Source organism: Falco peregrinus, chromosome 3 (assembly GCF_023634155.1).
Source record: "Falco peregrinus isolate bFalPer1 chromosome 3, bFalPer1.pri, whole genome shotgun sequence".
NCBI classification, from domain to species: Eukaryota; Metazoa; Chordata; class Aves; order Falconiformes; family Falconidae; genus Falco; species Falco peregrinus.
In genome coordinates, this window is record NC_073723.1 from 59,062,535 (window position 1) to 59,083,076 (window position 20,542).

A 20,542-nucleotide genomic window follows, 5' to 3' on the forward strand; every position below is an offset into this window, starting at 1 on the left:
TCCCTTCTTGAGCAGAGTGTTGTGTCACTTGAGGGTGTTAGGCATGCTGCTGGGGACTTTCACAGCATGTGGGTGCCTCTTGCCCCTTCACCTAGCTCTGAGTCATGGCAGCTGCTTAGAACAGGAGATTTCTGAATGTGGACAAGACCTGCTTATGTCCTGAAGGACGGGTAAGCTGTAACACAAAAGCAAGCAACCCTTTGCCTTCATGACTGATGTCAGTTGGTCAGCTACCCAGGCTGACCTTGTCACAGTTACCTATATGTAGCAATGGGTGTTGGTTTATGTTTGTCATAGTGCTTAGAGCGATCAGATCTCTCAGTTTTTAATAACTCCAAAAAGCTCAGTCTGTCTCTTTTCTGCAGGCATTTTCACATCACCCTATGAAGGGCGCTATCTGATCACTGCTGTGCTGGCCCCAGAGAGGGACGAGTACGTAGAAGCAGTGCTGTCCGTCTCCAACGCAAGTGTGGCTCAGCTCCATACAGCTGGGTATAGAAGGGAACTGCTGGAGTATCACAAACCCTACTCGGGGAAACGGACCTGTGGTGGTCCTGGGACGTTCCACCTTGTTCTTCACCTCAAAGCAGGAGATGAAGTAAATGTCGTTGTAACAGGAGGCAAACTGGCGTACACAGACTCTGACGAAATGTACTCCACGTTTAGTGGGGTTCTCCTTTATCCTTCCATTTCTCATGTTTAGATTTACCTTGAACAGGAGAGAAGGGTAAGATATTCAGAAGAAATTAAATGTAATAAAATTCAAAGCTTTAATATATTCTGTTTATATATTTGATTTCAGTGATGGGTTTATATCTCTCTATACTGAGACCTTTTCCTTGTCCCATTTCCAGAGGTAGCTACAAAAGACATGTTTCTGTAGCTAAATTAACTCCTTCCCAAGCCCTTGTTTACTTGTACAAGCAAACAACTGTTCAAACAACAAATACGATTTTATGAGATACTTCTCCACTGTGCTCCTACTATTACCTATTAAATTGTCTTTGCAGTTTTCTCCCTAGTTTTTTAAATTGTCCCTAGTATATCAGAGTTTACATCACTGCTGAAGTTTACAGTTGTGGTCAGCTATTTTCATGTTTTCAGTAAAGCAGGGCCAAGAAAGTGAAATTGTATTGACACGGTTGATGACTTATTATTCCTTATGTTATTTAGTATGTTGGGTCCAGTGAATTCGCATAAACAATTTGCTCAATGCAATTGCTAACCATGATGGTTCAAAGCAAAATGATAGTCATCTGCATCAGTTACCTTTTTTCCTTTAAGGGCCAAACACAGTGCTAGAGACAAGATGAATGACTTATTCCAATCAAGTGGAAGCAGCCGGGCAGAGAGAAACTTACCTTGCCTCAGCTTGCCACCGGGCAGATGTGAGTGTAAGGTGCAGTTGCTGCTACTGAAGGATTTAGAACAGTTACTTTCAATTGATACGGTAAAAGAGAGGATCAGTTAAGTATGATGCTCTTGAGATTATAGCTTGAAATGAATAAAACAGTTAAGAAAAATGTCAATTGTCTATGCCTAGCTAGAAAAATGGTAATTCTGAAATGTTTAAAAAAATTCTACAAAGTTTGCTTCTGGCACTCTTACAGTATTTGCATTAAAAAGGAAGTTTTCCTTGTTGCATTGTAGAATACAAATCAGAGGAAAAATTGTTGATAGAGGAGAATAGTCTTATTAGCCAATACTGTCAAATGCACAAACCAGCCATCTGCACTGTCTTTGTTGTAGCAGCCTCCTGCATTGGTGCCTTTGAGTGAGGTTTGTTTTAACACTCATTGTCTGTTTATATGGGGAAAGCAACTTTTTTACCTTAAACAGATTAACACATTTGGGGCAACGGTATTTTCTCGTACTAGCCACTTTGCAGTGGAGGTAACAAAAATGGTGTTTTGGCTCTCTGAGCATTTTGATCTTTTTCATGGCTGGAAAAAAAAATATATCTAGCCACACTTTACTGAGAGCAGGACTGTTCATTTGTCACCTATGTATTCTCATGTAAACTGATCCTTTTAATAGCCTATTTGTGCTGTATAGAGCTGTATTTATCGTAGTGGTTTGTGTAGTATGTTTTTCTTCTTGCAAATGTAGAACAGCTGTTTATGGCCTCAGAACAAAGAATTCCTTTAGGTGAAGGAAGAACTCCCCATGCTGTAAGCAGCACAGTATGGTTAGGTGAAGCCCTTCCCATCTGAGGAGGTCAGATGAAGACTTACGCCTTTGTTACTTAGTTTTGGAATAGATAGTCCTCAATAACTCTGTTTCCAGGCAATGAAACAGGGCCTTCCCACAACAAACTGTCAGGTGGAAAAAGCTTTCCCTCTGCAGAGGAACTCTGAGTCAGTCCCTGTGCGGCTGGGATTGCACGGGGGGAGCTGTGAGCACGGGAAGGAAATTGTGAGCAGAGTTGTAAAGCACCTGGGTTTAAGAAGAGCTCTTGGCACCTGATTTTGAGAAATGACAGTGTTACGGCTAAGCAGATAGGACTGGATGTATTTTGTAGCAGGGAAGGCTGTTCCTGTAAAAGCAGCTGTTAGTCAGCAGCCAAAGATGTACAGTGAACTTGCATTTCACAGCTTGATAAAGGGAGCCACCGTCTCATCTCCTGCACATTTGTCTTGATCTGTGCCAGCCTGTGAGGCATTAGCATGCAGTTAGGAACCACATACTTGTTTACTTGTTCAAGGGGGGGGTAGTTTTCTTTTATTCTAAAGCAACAGCCCCTTTCTGTCCCATACCTTTCTAGGTCTCAAAGGTACAGACAGGAAGGATTGTTTTCTGTGTTTTCAAAAGCCAATTACATCAACCACTTTTTTTTTTAAACATAATTTCTTATTATGTACAAAAGCCAGAGTCACTTTTCCTTCTAGATTATTTTCTCTCTCAAGAAAGTTGTGTTCTCCAAGAAGTTGGCTCCAGACTATGTGTGACTCAAGTGTTGTCAGATTATTGTTGCCTGTTCTAAAAATGACTCATGGAAACAAACAAAATGAACTGAGCGCTTAGGGAGACCTAGCTGGCAAACACAACCTCCCATCTCCCGCAGCTGAGACATTTTTAAGTATCAGCAGAGCAAGTTTAGTGCTATAGTTACAAAAGTTGTATCATCTAATTCTTGCCTAACCGCTCTGGTAGATGTCCAGATCCAACCCACAAATTTTCACGAGCCCAGTTCTGCTGATGGGACAGGGCCATCTCTTACCAGGTTTCTGCCTGTGCCCAGGATCTGCTGCTGCTGAGATTCTTTGAGCCCTCCTGAGGCAGCGTAACTGGTACTTGTACATGGGTATAAAGCATTCACAAACCTGTCACAGCAGGGCCCGGTCTCAATGGCATATTTTGAGGACACCTTTTAGAGTTTTTAGGGATAGTTTCCCATCCACCATTTCTAGCAGCACAGTGGCTAAAGCTATTGACATTTTACAAAGAACCTCTGTCTTAGATTCCTGCCTTTGTTGAGGGAGACTTGGCCCTTAATTTCCACTTCCTTGGTAATTGCTGTAACCAGGGTAGGTGGCTTAGTTCCTCCTAATGAGATTATTTTCCTGGAGCCTACAAGGTGGAATAATCACCCAGCTGGGAAGACCACAGCGCTGTAGCTCCTGAATAGCAGAGGGGGGAACCCGAGTTCCAGTCTCTGCTCCAGCTTGGATAAAACATTCATTAAAGCAGTAGCTGAAGCACAGATGCGTTCATGGGCCTGCTGAGGGTTTGCTCCATACAGGACAGCCCAGCTTCTGGAAGGAAGGAGCAAGAGCCCTACTCCAGAATATCCTGAACCCACTGTTGGAGCATTTATATCTTCGATCTTAACATCTCTTCACATCTTCATCTTAAACAGAACAAGGAAATGCCTGTACTGAAAGGAACATTTCACACTGTGGGTTCATGATTTGACCACCCCATCCAAGATCATCCACTGGTTTAAATAGGAAGCATCTGTTAACCAAGAAAGCCTTAAAAAAACCACCCTGTAAATGGGAGCCGAGGCTGGTATGCTGCCTGTTTCAAAAATCACAGTACTACCTTTTAGAGCTGCTTTGTAGGTAGCTTTGTAATGCAGTGTATAAGGACTGCGAGATTCTTTAGCAAAACAGCATCTGTTGTGCCAGGTTCTCCCATTTGACCTCAAAACAGGAAGAAAACCAAACCATACCAGGTGAAGTACAGACGTGTCTGACAGCCCCTTAGCTAGGCATGAGGCATGATTTCTCAGGGACTGTCCAAATATCAAGACCAGCAGAGTCTCCAAGGCAGCATTGCTTGCGGGACAGGTAAGTTCCCACAGCTAGGTCATCTGAAGACAAGCCAGCGTGCTGACAGCCAGAGAGGCTCTGCTCTGGGCAAACATGTGAGGCGTATCCTAGAGCAGTATGGAAAAAGGCAAAAAAGGGACGTGTAGATCAATTGTATCCCCAGGAGAGCTTGGAGCAAAGCTGGAATATCCATCACAAAACATGTCAAAAAAACCAAACCAAACAAGCTACCTCATTATTTTAATTTGCTACTACGACTTCACACACCGTGGAGACATTTCTATACTGACCACTCAACACAATGAGGATTTTCTGTGTCCTTTCAATGTATGCCAGGTTACTTGCAGTTTTTGTGCAGTTTCACTGAGAGACTCTAGTCAGCTTGGTGAGGCCAACCAGCCAGTCAAGAAAATTTACAGTCGAAGGAAATAGAGTAAGCTGTAAATGGAAAGCATAGGGAGGCAACTTGAAACAAAACGCCCACCACCTCCCAATACAGCTTTAAAATGCACTGGGAACGCAAGGTAAAGGGCTCCTCAACTGCAACCAGGAGATTCAAATCAGGATTAAATTGTTTCCTGAGAATACATCATGCATTTGGAAGTGAGTTTTATCTGCTGAGTCCTTATGTTACGGCCCAGTAGTGGATATGGACCTATTTCACCAGAACTACAAATGCACTTAGTCTCAGCTTGGAGATGGGAAGAATATGCGCTCCACTGAGACTTGATCAGCAGGTACGCTTGGGCTGCTAGTTGCTCCCTGGTAATAGCATAAAGTTCAGATTGTCAAGTTACCAGGAACACCTGGGGGCTATGTCCTGTCATCACAAGACAGACTTGCACTCGAGCCAGCACCAACAACGTACCCTGCAGACTGCAGAAGGAACAGCTCTGCCAGCCCTTTGTGTATGGGAGACTTCAAAGAACATCTTGTAACATGCTACTACAGAAGCAGGTTTTGACCTTCATCCATTTTGTTATCTTGATTGTGAACAAGGGAATATTACTGTAATTTTTCAGCAAAAAGAACAGCGCGTTTGAGAGTATGCTTTAGGTGTGCATGTGTATACATATGTTCATGTACATATATAGAGAGGGAGAGTAATATCGAGGAATATGAAGAAAATTGTGTGGTGGAAAACAACTGCGAATATGTCCAAATAAAGCCTACCTGTTGTGTGATGTCTTGATGCTCTCTCGCTTTCCACTGAACACAGCTCTGTAAACCTAAGTTTTTGCTCTCTCCTCCACAACTTTGGAAACTGCAGCTTCTGACTTCACAGTCAAGTCTGCATGTATATTTTCAGCGTTTATTCAGCGTCAAGCAGTGTTGCATAGGCTTTGTACGGTACACAGAAGTTCTGCCCACACCGCTCTTACCTGTCTTTGTTGCTTATTGAGTGCTCCGAGTCCTGGCTCATCAAAAGTTAAAGCTTGTTAAGGACATTGTCCAAATGCCTCTTAAACACTGACAGGCTTGGGGCATCGACCACCTCGGTAAAGAAATGTTCCCTAATGTCCAGTCTAAACCTCCCCGGTGCAGCTTTGAACCATTCCCATGTGTCCTGTCACTGGATCCCAGGGAGAAGAGCTCAGCACCTCCCTCTCCACTTCCCCACCTCAGGAAGCTGTAGAGAGCCATGAGGTCACCCCTCAGCCTCCTCTTCTCCAAGCTAGACAAGCCCAAAGTCCTCAGCCGCTCCTCACAGGACATGCCTTCCAGCCCTTGCGCCAGCTCTGTTGCCCTCCTCTGGACACATTCAGGGACCTTCACATCCTTCTGAAATTGTGGGGCCCAGAACCGCACGCCGTACTCGAGGCCAGGCTGTACCAGTGCTGAACACAGCAGGATGATCACCTCTTGTGACCGGCTGGTTGTGCTGTTTGATGCCCCCCAGGACGCAGTTTGCCCCCTGGGCTGCCCGGGCACCCTGTGACTCACAGCAGCCTGGTGCCGACCAGCACCCCCAGAGCCCTTTCTGCGGGGCTGCTCTCCAGCCACTCCTCCCCCAGTTTATACTGGTGCCCCATGTTACTCCATCCTGGGTGCAGAACCCAGCATTTGGATTTGTTGCTAGACTTCATCCCATTAATCATTGCCCAATGCTCCCATCTATCCAGATCCCTCTGCAAGGCCTCTTGCCCCTCAAGAGAGTCAGCAGCACCTCCCAGTTTGGTATTGTCAGCAAACTTGCTAATGGTGCATTCAGCTCCTGCATCCAGATCGCTGATAAAGATACTGAACAGAACTGGCCCTAGAACTGAGCCCTGAGGAACACCACTGGTGATGGGTTGCCAGCCAGATGTAGCCCCAGTCGTGACAACCCTTTGGGTTCTATCCTTCAGGCAGTTCCAGGCTGAACTGTTCAGGTTATGTTGCTTATTCTCACCAGAACATGTACACATGAAGTATCATCAGAAGTGGGGAACACAAGATCATAGAGTATAGCAAGGTAGGAAGGAGAAGGAAAAAGGTGAAGGCACGGAAAGACTGGAACAAAAGAAACTACTAGGAAGAAAACATGAGGTGCACCAGCTTTCAGTGCTGGGGTAAGAAGTCTGGCAGCCACCCAGTCCTTAAAGCAGAATTCAGACTGAAAAGGAGTATTTAGTCAAAACCGCACCTATCTGGCATACTTCCTTAAAAGCAAAGGCTTTTGTAGCAACTCCTGAGGAGGTGGCTTAGCACTGGTTGTAGTTCTCCCAATACACAGTTAGTTGTGCCCTGTTCAAAGACCTACACATGAAACCCGTTAACACAAGTCCTCGCTCCTGATGGCTCAATATCTGTTCTCCCACCGAGCCGCAGCTTGGCTGGGAAGCCTTCCCAACGCACACCAGCCTGGGGCCTCAGCCCAAGCTGGCAACCACTCCCGCCACGGAAAAAAACACGGCACGCGGGGTTACAGCACTGGGGTCTTTCTGCTGTTCCTTGCTACAGTCCCCTACACGGTTAAAGGGGTCCTGGGAATTGCCAGTATGGGACAGGAACGTCTATGTGGATTTGATAAATTTGTCTAAGACAACGGGAGAGGACGAAAAGCATGGTGTACCGTCATGCTTAGAAAACACTACGCATGGAAGTGGCCACCCCTGCCAGACAGAAGACCCTGATAAGCCCTGGCCGTGTCCAACAGTGAAACCTCTGGAAGCTCTGAACTGTCCCCCTCCCTCCCATGCAGCACGTGACACCTGCCCGGGAAACCCTTCAAGCGGCCAGCGGACTCACAGCTCACCACCGCTCTGAGAGCTCGGCTGGCAACTGCAACAAGTGGGAGCACACACGTGCCTCCCAGCCAGAACGGTGCACACGCTGCTTCCTGGGGGCCGCCACGTACAAACTGCATGACGTAACTCTGGAAACGATGCCCTGCACACACACAGGGAAGTACCCATTCTTGGAAACGGTGACTCTATTCTTTACACATCTAAGACACTTGCTCCAACAGAAAAATCCTTCCACAAAGAACAAGATCACCCCAGTAGAAGTCCATCAGGGCAAGACGGACACAGGAGAAACACCACCAGCTCAGAAGTGTTTTTGCAACAGATCTGAACGTTTGGCACATACAGGACACACCACCCTTCCATTGCTTGCACTGGCACAGCCACTCCCTGCACACAACAAGCAAGTACTGAAACCTAGGTGTGAAAGATGGGCAGTGAAAAGAGCGTGGTGTGAGGAGTGAAGTGCCCAAGGTGTGAAGAGAAGGGTGCAGCGCTTGAGCAGAATCACAGGGGAAACCCAACAACAACGCAGGAGACAGAACTCTAGCAGAAAGCTCTGTGCCTGGGCACAAGGAGAGTGAATGGGTGCTGGGGGCGGCAACACAAGTGACGCACTGCATAAGGATCAAAAGGCACAACATAGTTTACACCTCCGTGCAGATGTGTCATACTTCTATGCGTGACAAACAGCTGCATTTTCTAAGGTAGGCTGCTAGATAGCTGCATTTACCAACAGCAGCAAGAGACCAGGAAGAATAAGCTTCTACTGAAAGCTTGAGGTCCCTTTCACGATAATGGCCTCAAGCAGTTTAACAACTGTCACGGAAGACAAGACTCTTTGCCTTGAAAGGAGAAAGTTAACTTTGATGGAATTCAGTTAAAACTCCAAATTACAGCAGATGAACAAAAGCTGAAGCTAGGCAGCCACGAGATTTTCTTCAAGGCAGCTTGTGTATCCCCAAGTCACGCATCTGTTACCTGGTACTCTATAATATTAATGCATGTTTGCTTTTCATTATAGTTATAAACCAATATCGGTACTGGAACAAAAGGTAAGTTAGATAGCAGCAACTATTTATCAGTTATACAAATACTCTGACAAAAGTAAACTGAGTGCTACAGAAAGAAAATGTATCACAGTCCTTAGAAGAGCAACTTGAATTCTGTGTAAAATATGAATACAATTCAAACACTCCCACATTTGCTAGACTAGCAATACAAGAATTCCCAAGTACAAAGTGAAGAAAAATTCTAGTTTAAGTTTGTTTATTGTGATAACATCGTTCTGAACATCAATAAACATTGCACGGAAGTGTGGGTTACTGTACCCAAGATAGTCCAGTCTTAACAAAACCCACTGTAGCGGTATGACCACAGATTTGACAATTTTAAACACACTACCTTATAAGTGATTGGGTTGCTTAACAATCAAGTATTCCACATCTTCAATGCAAAAATGCAACAAATGTTTGAAGAGAGTTTTCCCACCCTCAAAATAAACCAACATTTTAACTTTCATCTGGAATTAACACTGTAAACAAAATCCAAAACGATCCCACTCTATTCAGATTTTAACTTTGGAAACTAAAACTTCTTCAGGCAAAAGTGACACTTTAAAGGCATCTCAAATTCACTATGTATTTTTGATATTTCATTATGAATTTGCATTACAGTCATTTAAACGTTCTCTCATATGACAGCATTTTCCAGAAGACTTGTATGAAATATTAACATGAAATCTCATCTCTCTTGTCTTTACCATAAGTGGATTCAAAGTTTGCTTCAGAAGTTCCATAACAGAGTTGACACAAGTGTTAAAACTTTTCCAGTTGAAAAAAAAAAAAAGTTTTAGGAGGAGTATACTGATGACAGGAAGCTAAGGATACATGAGCCAAGACGCACATGCAACTGTATACTGTTAGGGATAAGAGCCCAACCTTTTGAAGTACAAACATGCTTGGTACTGTAAAAACAAAAATCCAGAAATGTGTACCACTTGAATTACTGATCTTTAAATAATTACAGAAAATGGGTAATATCCAAGTCACTAACAAGTTTTGAATTGCAATGTTCTTTACTTCCAGACAGGTGTCATTGATTCAGCCTTTGACATGGTTCCAATAAGTATCTGCATCTTCAACAACACAGTCTTAACAGGGGGGTGCATGTGCCTACAGACATACACACTTAGAAGTTCCTCTTTCACAGAAAGAATGATTTAGCTTGCGCTAATTGGAAAGAAGTATAGCACAACTTGTTCTCAAACACTAGTTTCAGGCCACTTCTCTCTACTAAGGTCACAAAAGACAGGCTAATGCATAATTCTTATTTACCCCACTTCATATTAATATTGCAGCACAAGCCTACAGTTTGATAGTAATGAGATGTCGTTTCTAGAGTCAGTAAAGTGCCCAGCAGCCCAAATTACATAGGTATGCAATGACAGGTACAGTGCCCCCAGATTCTGTCCCTAAACAGGGCTCACAAACAATCTGAAAAGCTTCAAACAAGCCAGATTTAGAAGAACAAAAGAAAACCCCCACCCTACTCATATCAGAGACCTGAAGAACACTTTTACATTTTATCAAAAACCAAGTATCAAACCTGTAGCTGTTACAGGGAAAAAAAAAGATTTTTTTTAACTAAGCAACTTGTTGGACATCCCTATAATGCAAAATAACATGTTAGCAGAATGAGGAGCTCTCTACAACCACACAACCCCCATATTCATACCAGCTTAAGTTATATGCATTTGGAGATACACCTGATACTATTTTTTCCACATTGCTCGTTTACTCACGTCCCCACCTTAATAACCACAGCTCAATTTTATGACAATCTGAAAAGATTAATTGAACCGAAGAGAAAAAAAATTAATTAAGTTAAAAAAATCATCATCATCATCAAGCAAGAAAGATACAGCCAAACCTTGGAAACAATCTGTCCTACTTGGAAACCCATCCCAGCTTCATGAAGCGCTTTTATTTTTAGAAAACCTGTGTAATACCAGGGCCACCAAGAATAAGTTGAGCATGGTAAATAAAATTTTGACATCCACAAAGGACTGTTTTAGGAAAGGCAGCTTTACTCCCTTTATGTAAAATAAAATCTTTAGATAGAATATTTTGTCTTGTAATTAAAATACTTTATTATGCTGGATTCTTATTTATTTACTTTAAAGTATTTAAGTGACTTAAATCCCATTGATATTCAAAGCACTTGGTGATCATGAAAATTTCAGTTTCTAATGAAGTCTATGGAATAAAAGATAAGAAAAAGAATGGAATGATCTTTGTAAGCGTCTGACAGTAAAAAACCAAAAAAAAAAAAACCAACCAAAAAAACCCAACAAAAAAAAAGTAGTAAGAGCAAACTATCCTATGAGTTGAATCCTGTGAAATCCACTTAAACACAAAGTATACTGGTGACAGGACCAAGATTTTGCTGAAACAGTCACGGAAAGCATTGTTCTCATTGTACAAGAATAAGGATGCCTTTCGGTTCACTGACATGCATGGCACACCGTGACAGAGCGGTAATTTTTCTTTCCTGCTCTCATACTCCTGCTTTGAAAGAGGGGCTCCATGTTGATTTTGCTTGCCTCCACTCTTTAATGTTTTACAAGCACAGGAATACACTAGAGTTTGATAAAAAAAAGTTATTTCATTCATATAGTGATCTAAAAATGACACACACCCCCAGCGCTTCACCAACTGTCCAGCGTCAGCTGGTGTTGTATCAGAACTGTGGGTTAAGACTACTCAGCCTGATAAATGAAAGATCATATTCGCAGGGGGGGTGGTGGTGGTGAAATCCTCTAAATGTACTCTTTTGCAGGTAGTGGGGGAGAGAGCTCCCTTCCCACATTCGGCCCAAGTAAGCTGAAGCAGAGGGGCCTGCCCAAGCTGCTTCTGCCAAGCGCAGCCCCTGGTGCAGGCACCAGGGCAGGTAGCCATACAAATGCCTTCTAAAGATCACTGACACTGCCCTGCACGCTTCCCTGCTCCCACTGGGAGTGCTGCTTGGGAACTGGGAACAGAGCTTACCCCGGAGCCTGGTGGAAGCTGCCCCTGGAAGGATCTTTAATGTGTGGCCCCATGAACTTGCTTAAGGTGTCGCAGAGAAGACTGTGCCCAGAAAGCCCAGGACTGATGTTTAAATGACTGTAGTCCTTAAGCCCTCTGGACTGGTGAAACGGTACATTCTCACCATAGATTTGTCCAAAGGAGGTTAAACCACTAACTCAACTTACAAAGCAGAACCACCTTTGCCTTCAACTATTTCTGGAGAGAAATACTAGCTGCTTTTCCAGCTGATGAACACCAGACTTGGAATGCAATTTGTTCACAGGTTCTGATCTGAACCTGAGGAATGAACAGCATAATGTTTATGAATAACCCAAAACTTAATAAAAGGAAGAAAAAAAAAAAAAAAAAAAAGGTTTTCTTCTGCTCTGCAGCATTTAACCATTCTCATAGCTGAAATCTCATTATTGAGCTGCATTTCCTTCCAGCTAATGAAAACCTGCAATACAGAATTCTGGAAAGACCTGCAGTATACAATTAAAAAATTAAATACATAGTTTTTCAGTATTACAATTCCCTGAATATAATCTGTACATACGTTTTACTGGCCTACACAGCATACACACACATATGCATCATTTCTGTGTTGAAAAAGGAAATAAAAATACCAGCTCCCCAACTCTTACAGAAATGTTCAAGATTTTTCTTGATGGAAATATAACATGACATAGCGCAGCCTGGAAACAACAAAAGCCATACAAGTATCTGAAGACAACTTTCATTTTAACAAGCTGATGAAGTTTGAAACATTGCATGTAAAAAAAGTAATAAGCAGAGTTAGTTTGAGTGTGAACTGTACAAGCAGTCTTGTACATGTGACAAAAGGCATATTTACATTTAAAGAGGAATTTTATGTCTTCAGTCTGTCAGGCTAGTAATGTCTACACATTTTCTGTATTTTAACTGAGAAAGAGCACACTGGTCTTATGTTCTGGTTCCTTTTAAAAATGGCCCAATTGCCCATATGAACATTAGACCACGTTTTTTATTAACTGGTCTGACATTCTATTTGGCAGTTTCCATACACTTTTTGGCTTCATTTTAGAAAATATACTATTAACACCAATACCAAAAAAAACCCCAAACCAAACCAAAAAACCCCAATGCATTCCTGCCTACCCTCCCCCTCCAAAACAAAAAGAACACCCACTATGTTTACAATATGGTCTGTATTGATGAAAATGCAAAGTCATAGTTTACCTCAGCATTTAGCTGCCCTGAAGCACTTGGGTACCATGACCATCAATGACAGGCCAATCTCAAGTGCCTTAGAACAGGTATATACAAACAAGCAATAAACAAACAAAAAACCCCAACACAATCCCCCCCCCCCCCCCAAAAAAAAAAAAAAATTAAGACAGTTAAGACAGTAGCTTTGCATTTTCTTTGTTTTAAACCAACGGAGTTAAAGTGATTTCTTTAGTAAGACTTAACGGTACCAGTATAGAAATTAGCATATTCATTAAGAAAGTTCTTCACATTTAAGCTGAAGTTGAGTAGCTGAATATGAAATTCCATCTCTAGGTGAGAAGTATTTTTCAGGCCAGGTCATCCATGTTAAGGTCAGGAAGAGGCTCTCTCCAATAGCAAAAAGAGCTGAATTCTGGGCATGGAAATGCAGAACTCTGTTCTTTATTAAGCAATGGGAACACATGTTCCACAAGCTCACTTAGTCTGAAATACCTATATTAAAAAAAAACAACAAAAAAACAGACCATTATTTAACGGTCTAGTCACTGTTCAGCAGTAGCCAAAAAGGAGCTTTAGAAGTCTAGACCAGAAAGCTACAGTCAAATAAGGCATGACTACTGCAGAAGCAATTTTCAACTTTATTTTGCCAGTTTACTTTTCTTTTTGTAAAGTTTCGGTCAAGTACCCAAAGCTGTAAGTGTCTGGCAAACAGGATTTTCATGTGTCGCAATAGAAGCCTGAACCATCACAGTTACAAACTCAAAGATTTTGTAATCTCATGCCTAAATACTTTCTTTAGCTGAAATAACAAAAATGATCTTACGAAGATTTGTTTCCCTTAGTCCGTTCTTGGATCAGTTCACCCTTTGGATTCACAGTAAATATTCTGCAGTCTGGAACTCCCACTTGCATGTAGGCATATACATCCTGCAAAAAGCATGAACAAAAGCAAATGCTTCAACATTTCCTTATTGAATGTGATAAAACAAACAATTTTTCTACGGAATGAGAAAACCTGATCCAAAAAGGATACAGTAAAACTGCCCCTACAAAAAAATAAAGCTTCCTAAACAACCGCCAAAAAACCAAACAAGCAAAAAAAATCCCAGCACACACATAGCATAACGAAACATTACCCCCATCCCAATCTCTTAATTGTGGTCCCAGGCTTGGGAACAGAAAACACACACAAAATCTACACCACACAATACCATTCCTTGTGACAATATTCTTCTTACAATACCCCCTCTCTCTCTAGCCCAATTACAACAGCACTGAGCTGCAGAGAAAATACAAGAACTATACAACAGGGAAAAGGATTTGAGACTGAGAAGCACTGAATGAATATCCTTAGGTTATAAAGCTGTCAAAAATGCTGAAAAAAGAGTATGGAAAGGTGGCACACATTCAATAAAATCCTGAAAATACTAACACATCTTTGTAACCTTTCTCATATAAGCACTTCTAGCAGCTTTTAAGGTATCTGCATGTGGGTTTTCCCTGACCAACTCCATAAAAGCACCAGTGTTCCATTTCCTTATTCAAATTTAAATAGACAAAAAGAAAAGCCTATTTCTTTTGCTTCCCAAGTACTTCATGCATTTTAACCCTTCAATTAGAAAGGGGCAGACTTACATTGGGCCTGTTTCCAAAAGCAGCATAGAAAGGCTGTTTACTGGGAGCAAACAAATTCTTGATATCATTCAAACATTCGATTTTGAACTTTTCAGGCTTCTTTTCTATTACTTCCCTAAAATAAAATTTCAACAGTCAAATTCTAAATCATGATTTGATAGAGGGTATCCTCCTTCCCCCATTTATCTGATATTTATCTTTGCATTGCTTCCTCTTGCTACTGTTAGTAGTTATATAGACATTGGTCTGTAGTTTTCCCAAGAATGACACAAGAGACAACAGAACAGTAAAACATCTGCTTTTTCCAACATCCATAGTAAAAAAACAGGTGAATAATCCGTGCATAAGCTAAGTAAATGGGATGAAAATTCCAGTTGTGAATGCAGTTTGTGAACTGTTTTTATTGTAGATGGCCATCTGAATCAGAAGACCTACTCAAGTACACATAAGCTTGTTACAACTCCTGTCTCTGACAAAAGTGTCAAAAGGCTACTTAGTGACCTTAATGGAAGTTACTGTCATTGCCAGTCAAGAATCAGTTGTTTTTACTAAAAACAAGCAAAACCAAAAAGGATTTTCCACTATTAGCTCTTCCCATCAAGGACAGGTAGACTAGGGCTGATTCAAAAGACCGAGCTGAACTGTACCTACAGTCCATATTGCTTTTTAAGTAGTCATATATGGAGCACCCCAACACTGCAAGACCATTTAGTATGACAGTCTACATTCCCCAGCTTTTTTCCTTTTCCCTCCATCTTGCATAGTAGCACTGCACTACAATCCTTCCTGATATACTTGAAAAGACAAAATTGTACTGATATAAACAGAACCTAGTAGTAATCAGTCATGGACTTGAGGAATGAGGAAAAGGGAAAATGAACTGCTCTGCGAATGACATTTTGCATTTTGTAGCCACTTCTAACATGCCCACAGAAACAGAAGCATGCTACAGGTGAAATTCAGACAAAACACATAGCTTAGAAGGTCACTAGAATCACTAGAGGGACATCAAGTCTCAGTAGCAAATCTAGAACAGAGTGGAATGTTTGGTTACAGCTATAACGATCAGCATGCCAATTCTTTTTTAGCCTGCTGCTTTCTCTGAGATGGGGAGGAAGTGGGTGTATGAAATCCCACATGCTTACCTATGAAAGGCAGAAAACAAACTGCTGGGGGACAACATCAGAGGACCCCTGGGAAGAATTGTTCCTTTGTCATTCACCCAGTGTAGGTATCCTCTGGTCATATCTGCCATCCCAATGGCACGTGCAGAACAGTACAGAAACTTGTAGCCATTTCTAGAAAAGAATTATCATTTTAGTTCATATTTCTGCTGAAGATTCTTTGCAAACATAAGCATATGGTTATAGCAATGTCCAGAGGCATTAGTTCAGGTATTGACTTGTTGCAGTGCTCTGCACACACACAACGAAAAGACTGTTCCACTCTTAAAAAATCTGCAAGGCATGTAATAGTTTAAATACATGACTCAAAACTGAGAAAACGTGAGTGCAAAAAGAGCAGGGATGGTGATACTCAAATTACACAATTAGATGGACTAGACTGTGTTTAAATCAGTGCCATATTGGTTTATCCAGCTTCTTTCAGCCCAGCTGTAGGATGATAGCAATTATTTAAATTATCTGCAACGCATAATATTAGATGCCAGATCTGACTTCGTTGGATTTTCTCAAGTTGTTGGCAGAACTTGCAGCACAGAGTGAAAGATAACAAGAAGCATTCACCAAACCCCTAAATTTTTCCTGCAGACTTTGTAGGTTCATCTGTTACACAGATTTGTACACAGTTACTGCATGCAGAAAAGGCTTGAGTGTTTATGTGCATTTTCAAAGACGCGATTCAATTTGGCAAGTAATTCTGAAACTACTCTTCTATTATGCCCCGAATAAAAAAAAAAAAAAAAAGCTCAGGTTATCTCCATAGATGAAGTTTAGCCACTGAATGAAGGCCACAAGAATGAAGGTCAACAATAGATTCTAAGACCCCAAATATTCTTGGGGAAAGACAGACTACCAAACTTAAAGATAAAAGTTCATTATTTTAAGTGGATAATGAAGTGTTTAACAGTTGATCATCCTGTGATCCTTCTCAGCAGCAAGCATTATTTCTGGTATCACTATTTTTTTGAAAAAAGTTTGCTAAACGAAGGCCCGAATTTGAAAAGGGAGGAAATATGAAGGTTTATTCTGCCCTAGGTTAACTGCACGTAAATATTATAAGGCTGTATGTCTCTTGGGTGAACAGTACACTTATAAGGGTGTGGTTCACAACACTTTTGAACTAAGCAAACACCACTGCTGCAAGGGGGAAGTTCCGCACATGGGCTGCCTCTGCAGGTTCTTGCAGAGCACAAGATGAGCGCATTCAGAGACGGGAAGGGGAAACTGCTGTTTTGCCAAATTACTTTTCTACTGTTCTACTGAACTGCATCCGCTTATGCTGTAAGTGCAACAGAATGACAGAAAACTTGAGCCAGGCCACCACCTTCCTTTTGTGGCAGTGGCAAGGTGTTAATCAGGCTTGTTTCAGAACATGAAATCTATCCTAAGCAACATTCACTTGAGTTTGGTCATAAACACATTAAAACACAGAATATTTATGCACTGGAAGAATGGAATTTAGGTTTGAATTACACTGTACTATGTTTGTAACAGGCTTTGGTATCAACCCGAGTTGGTGGAAATGGACATATGCATGACTGTGTGAGAAACTGTTCCTATTATGGTTCTGTTTTGTAATCACAACATTACACACATACTTCAAGAACTAAAATGCAGAATCAAGTGTTTGAGAAAGGAACTAGTAAAAATGTTGGCTTCCATTCCTGTAAAAGTATACATCTGGGGAAACAACCTAGTTTTGTTTGTGTATGGCAGAAGCAGCTTACTTTCCAACATTTAGATCAAAAAATTGTAATAAATTGCGTAATTATTAACAATGATCCAATTACCTGCTCATTCATTCCTAAATTCCAGAAAATCCTAATGGCTTCATAAGATTACATACTCACTCGTTTATGGAATGATAGAGTTTTGCAATGCCCTGATGAGTCCAGTCCTTGCCAAGCTGAGGGAGGATCTGTCCTAAAGCATCAGACCTAAAAGCAAAATCAGAGATACCTAAGTACATGCGTTTTGTTAAAGAAAAACACTAATGAATATACAGTTTATAATGAGCATTCAAAGAAATACCTCTGCAGAAGGTCCTAATAATTTTAAAAGAGAATTAGTAACTACTCCAGACAGAACAATTAGCAGGGCCATCCAGCACGAGTCAGTTTCCAAGTTAACCTATGGCTGCTACATCTGGAGAAGTCTAACTGAAAGGGCAATAGTCACATGGTAAACATTAACACCTTTGCATTATTCTTTTAAAAGACACTCTCTAGTTTGCTGTAAATGCAAGTACAAATTAAATCAAAGCAACGTATATTTTTAACGACTGTTAATGAACATTCTGTAATAGTTGTATTTATTTATTTTTTAAAGCAGGATAGGATCAACAAAGCAAGACACACAAACACACAAAAATTAAAAATTATATTTACTTGGTTATTGTTCCATCAATGTCTGATATGATGATTTTATCATTCCAGTTCCAGAGATATATTGTTCCTGCACAGCGGCAAGTCCCTTGATACTGGGTTGTAATACTAAATACAACATCATTAGGGCCATCTCTGAGCTTCAACTTTGCCTTTAGAAATAGTGAAAATAATTGAAAATGTAAGTTGCCCCCACCATAAGATTTTTAGAATCATAAATGAGTGATAGAAAATGACTCATATACTCTTCCTTGACTATTTTGATTAACTCATCAAAAAGTGAACCATGGTTTAACACTGGCACAGTTCTGCTAGTAAAGTCTGTTTTATAGTCTGAGTACATGTATTTGTCCACAACTCCCATAGCTGCTTACAGCAGCAGATATTTGACTTTCTGCTACTTTAATTTTTGCTATTACAGTAGACTCACAGTAGTACCAAATGGAACTCTCAGTTTGTTACAGTATGCAACAGTATTTTCCAGAAAAAGTTAGTGCATACCTTCCACAAAATTCTTTGCTCATGAAGATTACATGTATAGACAGTAACAGAGTTAACTTCAAAGTTAGACTGCGACGAATAAACTGCATACCAATTTATATGCGAGTTATTAGACTGTTCAGACCCCCGGGTATCCAAATTGCAGAAGCCAACAATGCCACTTTTGGGGCAACATCTTAATATAGAGATTTGATTATAGAACTTTGTTAGAAATTATTTTTTAATCCAAACACAGATTCTTAATAAAAACAACAGAAAAAAATAATGAAAAATTGCCTGCATCTGCCCCCACTACCACAGGAAATGATTTTAAATTTCTTTTTAAATTTTAAATTTCCCCACTCTTTTTCTACTGCTAGAAAATTAACCTGGAGATAATTTTTTGCTTTGTGAAATGTACTTATGTCACTTCTAAAAAGCAGAAGAATCCCAAGTCTTAGAATCAGAGTGGAATTATGAAGCATCCTATGTACAAGGAATGCATGCCACTTACTATTTGGTCTGAAGACAGTCTAAGTGATTTCTTATAAGATGTAATGCTCCCATGGGCTGGATGCTCTACTGGGGCAGAATCTATTTTCAGGGATTCCTTCAACTCCTGTGATGCTTCGTCACTAGAAGAATCATCTTCTGGAGGTCTAACATAACATCAACCAGAATAAGCATAAGCTACAGAAAATCCTTCTTTAATGGTGTAAGATTCTTAGGCAAGAGTAATTTTGGCTTATGTTGAGGATTTGCTGCTAGCCTGACAGCATAGACTAACAAAATCCATGGTCTATTGAATGCCCAGATAAACTCAGCACATGCCAATAAGCAAGTAAGACTTGTAATGCATGCTAGTATTGGTGGAGCTCTAAACATTATTATTACTAGCTGGCTCCATACACAATGGGTTTCGTAAAGACACAGTGTCAAGTGGTGACTAATACTGTGTTGATGAATTAGGTAAACTGCAGATGAAAAGGGACACTGAATGAGTAACAGTGGTTTTTGGTTTTTTTAACAAGCTGCCACAGTTACTACATAATTTAAGATGTGGGTGGTAAGTTAGTGGAGTATCTCACCTTTTAACTTTATTTGGACTTATTTTTCTGCTAATCAGAGATTTCAAGGTTAAAAGCAGCATTTAATCTCTCTAAAGTACTCCATCAATAAATATATGGTTTTAAACCTTTAAGACACCAATAACATTTAAAAGTATCTTCACAAAATCATGGGAGAATATGAATAATAAATTACCTGGACTGGGACAGTTTTGTGCTAGTTGTTAACCATAATTTTGGCCAACTTGTGCACTGTAATTAATATTATTTTATTGTTTCAATTACTTAACATTACAAAAAATTGTACATGGTTTAAGTCATGCAGACAAAATTAGGCTTTTACAAAAAACAAGATAAAACAAAAAAAGAATGACAAACATTATCTCAGAAACAATACCACTATATTTACAAAGCAGTGGCCCATTACTAAAGGTTACCATATATATGTTTGTTGTTCTGTCAGTTACGTGATTATTTAAGAAGTAAACACAGTAGGATTTAAGAAATAATTGTAGTGTATTTGTAGTTCCTACAGTGTTTGCTGCCACATTATTTTGCTGAACTGTTTGCTAAACACATCTGGTTCTGCAGAGGAAAGTTCTTCCCACAGTAAAATTCCTACTGAATTCTTCATTAAAAAACTAAAACCAACCAAAAATACCCCAGACACTATTCAGTCCACAAAACAGTCTTCAGACAGGAACACACCTACTATTAACTTGCTCTTTTATGGTTGCTGGAAGTTCATTTGCTCTTTGTGTCTCAGTTTTCCCCTCTTTTGCCTCTGGTATCTAAAGCAATGTAATAATAAAAAACATATTGACATTTTAAGCATTTTAAACTGATCCAAGTGAATTCATAGTTTGCACTTAAGCAAATAGCTATCAATGTAGTATATAAACTATAGTAAGTCTCAGAATTGCTTATTCTTATTCCGTAAATTATTTAACAAAAGGATGCTTATGAAGAGATCATCCGTTAAAGCTTTTTATTATTTCAGGAAACAAAATTCTGC

General features: G+C 40.5%; 2 protein-coding genes across 8 annotated transcripts in view; one reads left to right on the forward strand and one right to left on the reverse strand.

Moving 5' to 3' along the window:
- Positions 1-5,458, forward strand: part of EMILIN2 (elastin microfibril interfacer 2) — a 37,568-nt gene extending 32,110 nt beyond the window's left edge. For both annotated transcript variants that reach the window (XM_055799418.1, XM_055799419.1), the window contains one exon: positions 366-5,458. In XM_055799418.1, the coding sequence (XP_055655393.1) occupies positions 366-703 (338 nt within the window). In that variant the 3' untranslated portion in view covers positions 704-5,458. The remainder of the gene's footprint in view (positions 1-365) is intronic.
- A 3,295-nt stretch (positions 5,459-8,753) lies between these two features.
- LPIN2 (lipin 2) overlaps positions 8,754-20,542 on the reverse strand; it is a 47,156-nt gene continuing 35,367 nt past the window's right edge. For 5 of the 6 annotated variants that reach the window (XM_055799420.1, XM_005236506.4, XM_013298416.3 and 2 more), the window contains 8 exons: positions 20,236-20,318; positions 18,975-19,119; positions 17,984-18,132; positions 17,447-17,533; positions 15,561-15,713; positions 14,416-14,530; positions 13,604-13,707; positions 8,754-13,272 (listed from right to left, as the gene is read on the reverse strand). In XM_055799420.1, coding sequence (XP_055655395.1) covers positions 13,128-13,272; positions 13,604-13,707; positions 14,416-14,530; positions 15,561-15,713; positions 17,447-17,533; positions 17,984-18,132; positions 18,975-19,119; positions 20,236-20,318 — 981 coding nt within the window. In that variant the 3' untranslated portion in view covers positions 8,754-13,127. The remainder of the gene's footprint in view (positions 13,273-13,603; positions 13,708-14,415; positions 14,531-15,560; positions 15,714-17,446; positions 17,534-17,983; positions 18,133-18,974; positions 19,120-20,235; positions 20,319-20,542) is intronic. The other variant, XM_013298418.3, reaches the window with a different exon arrangement.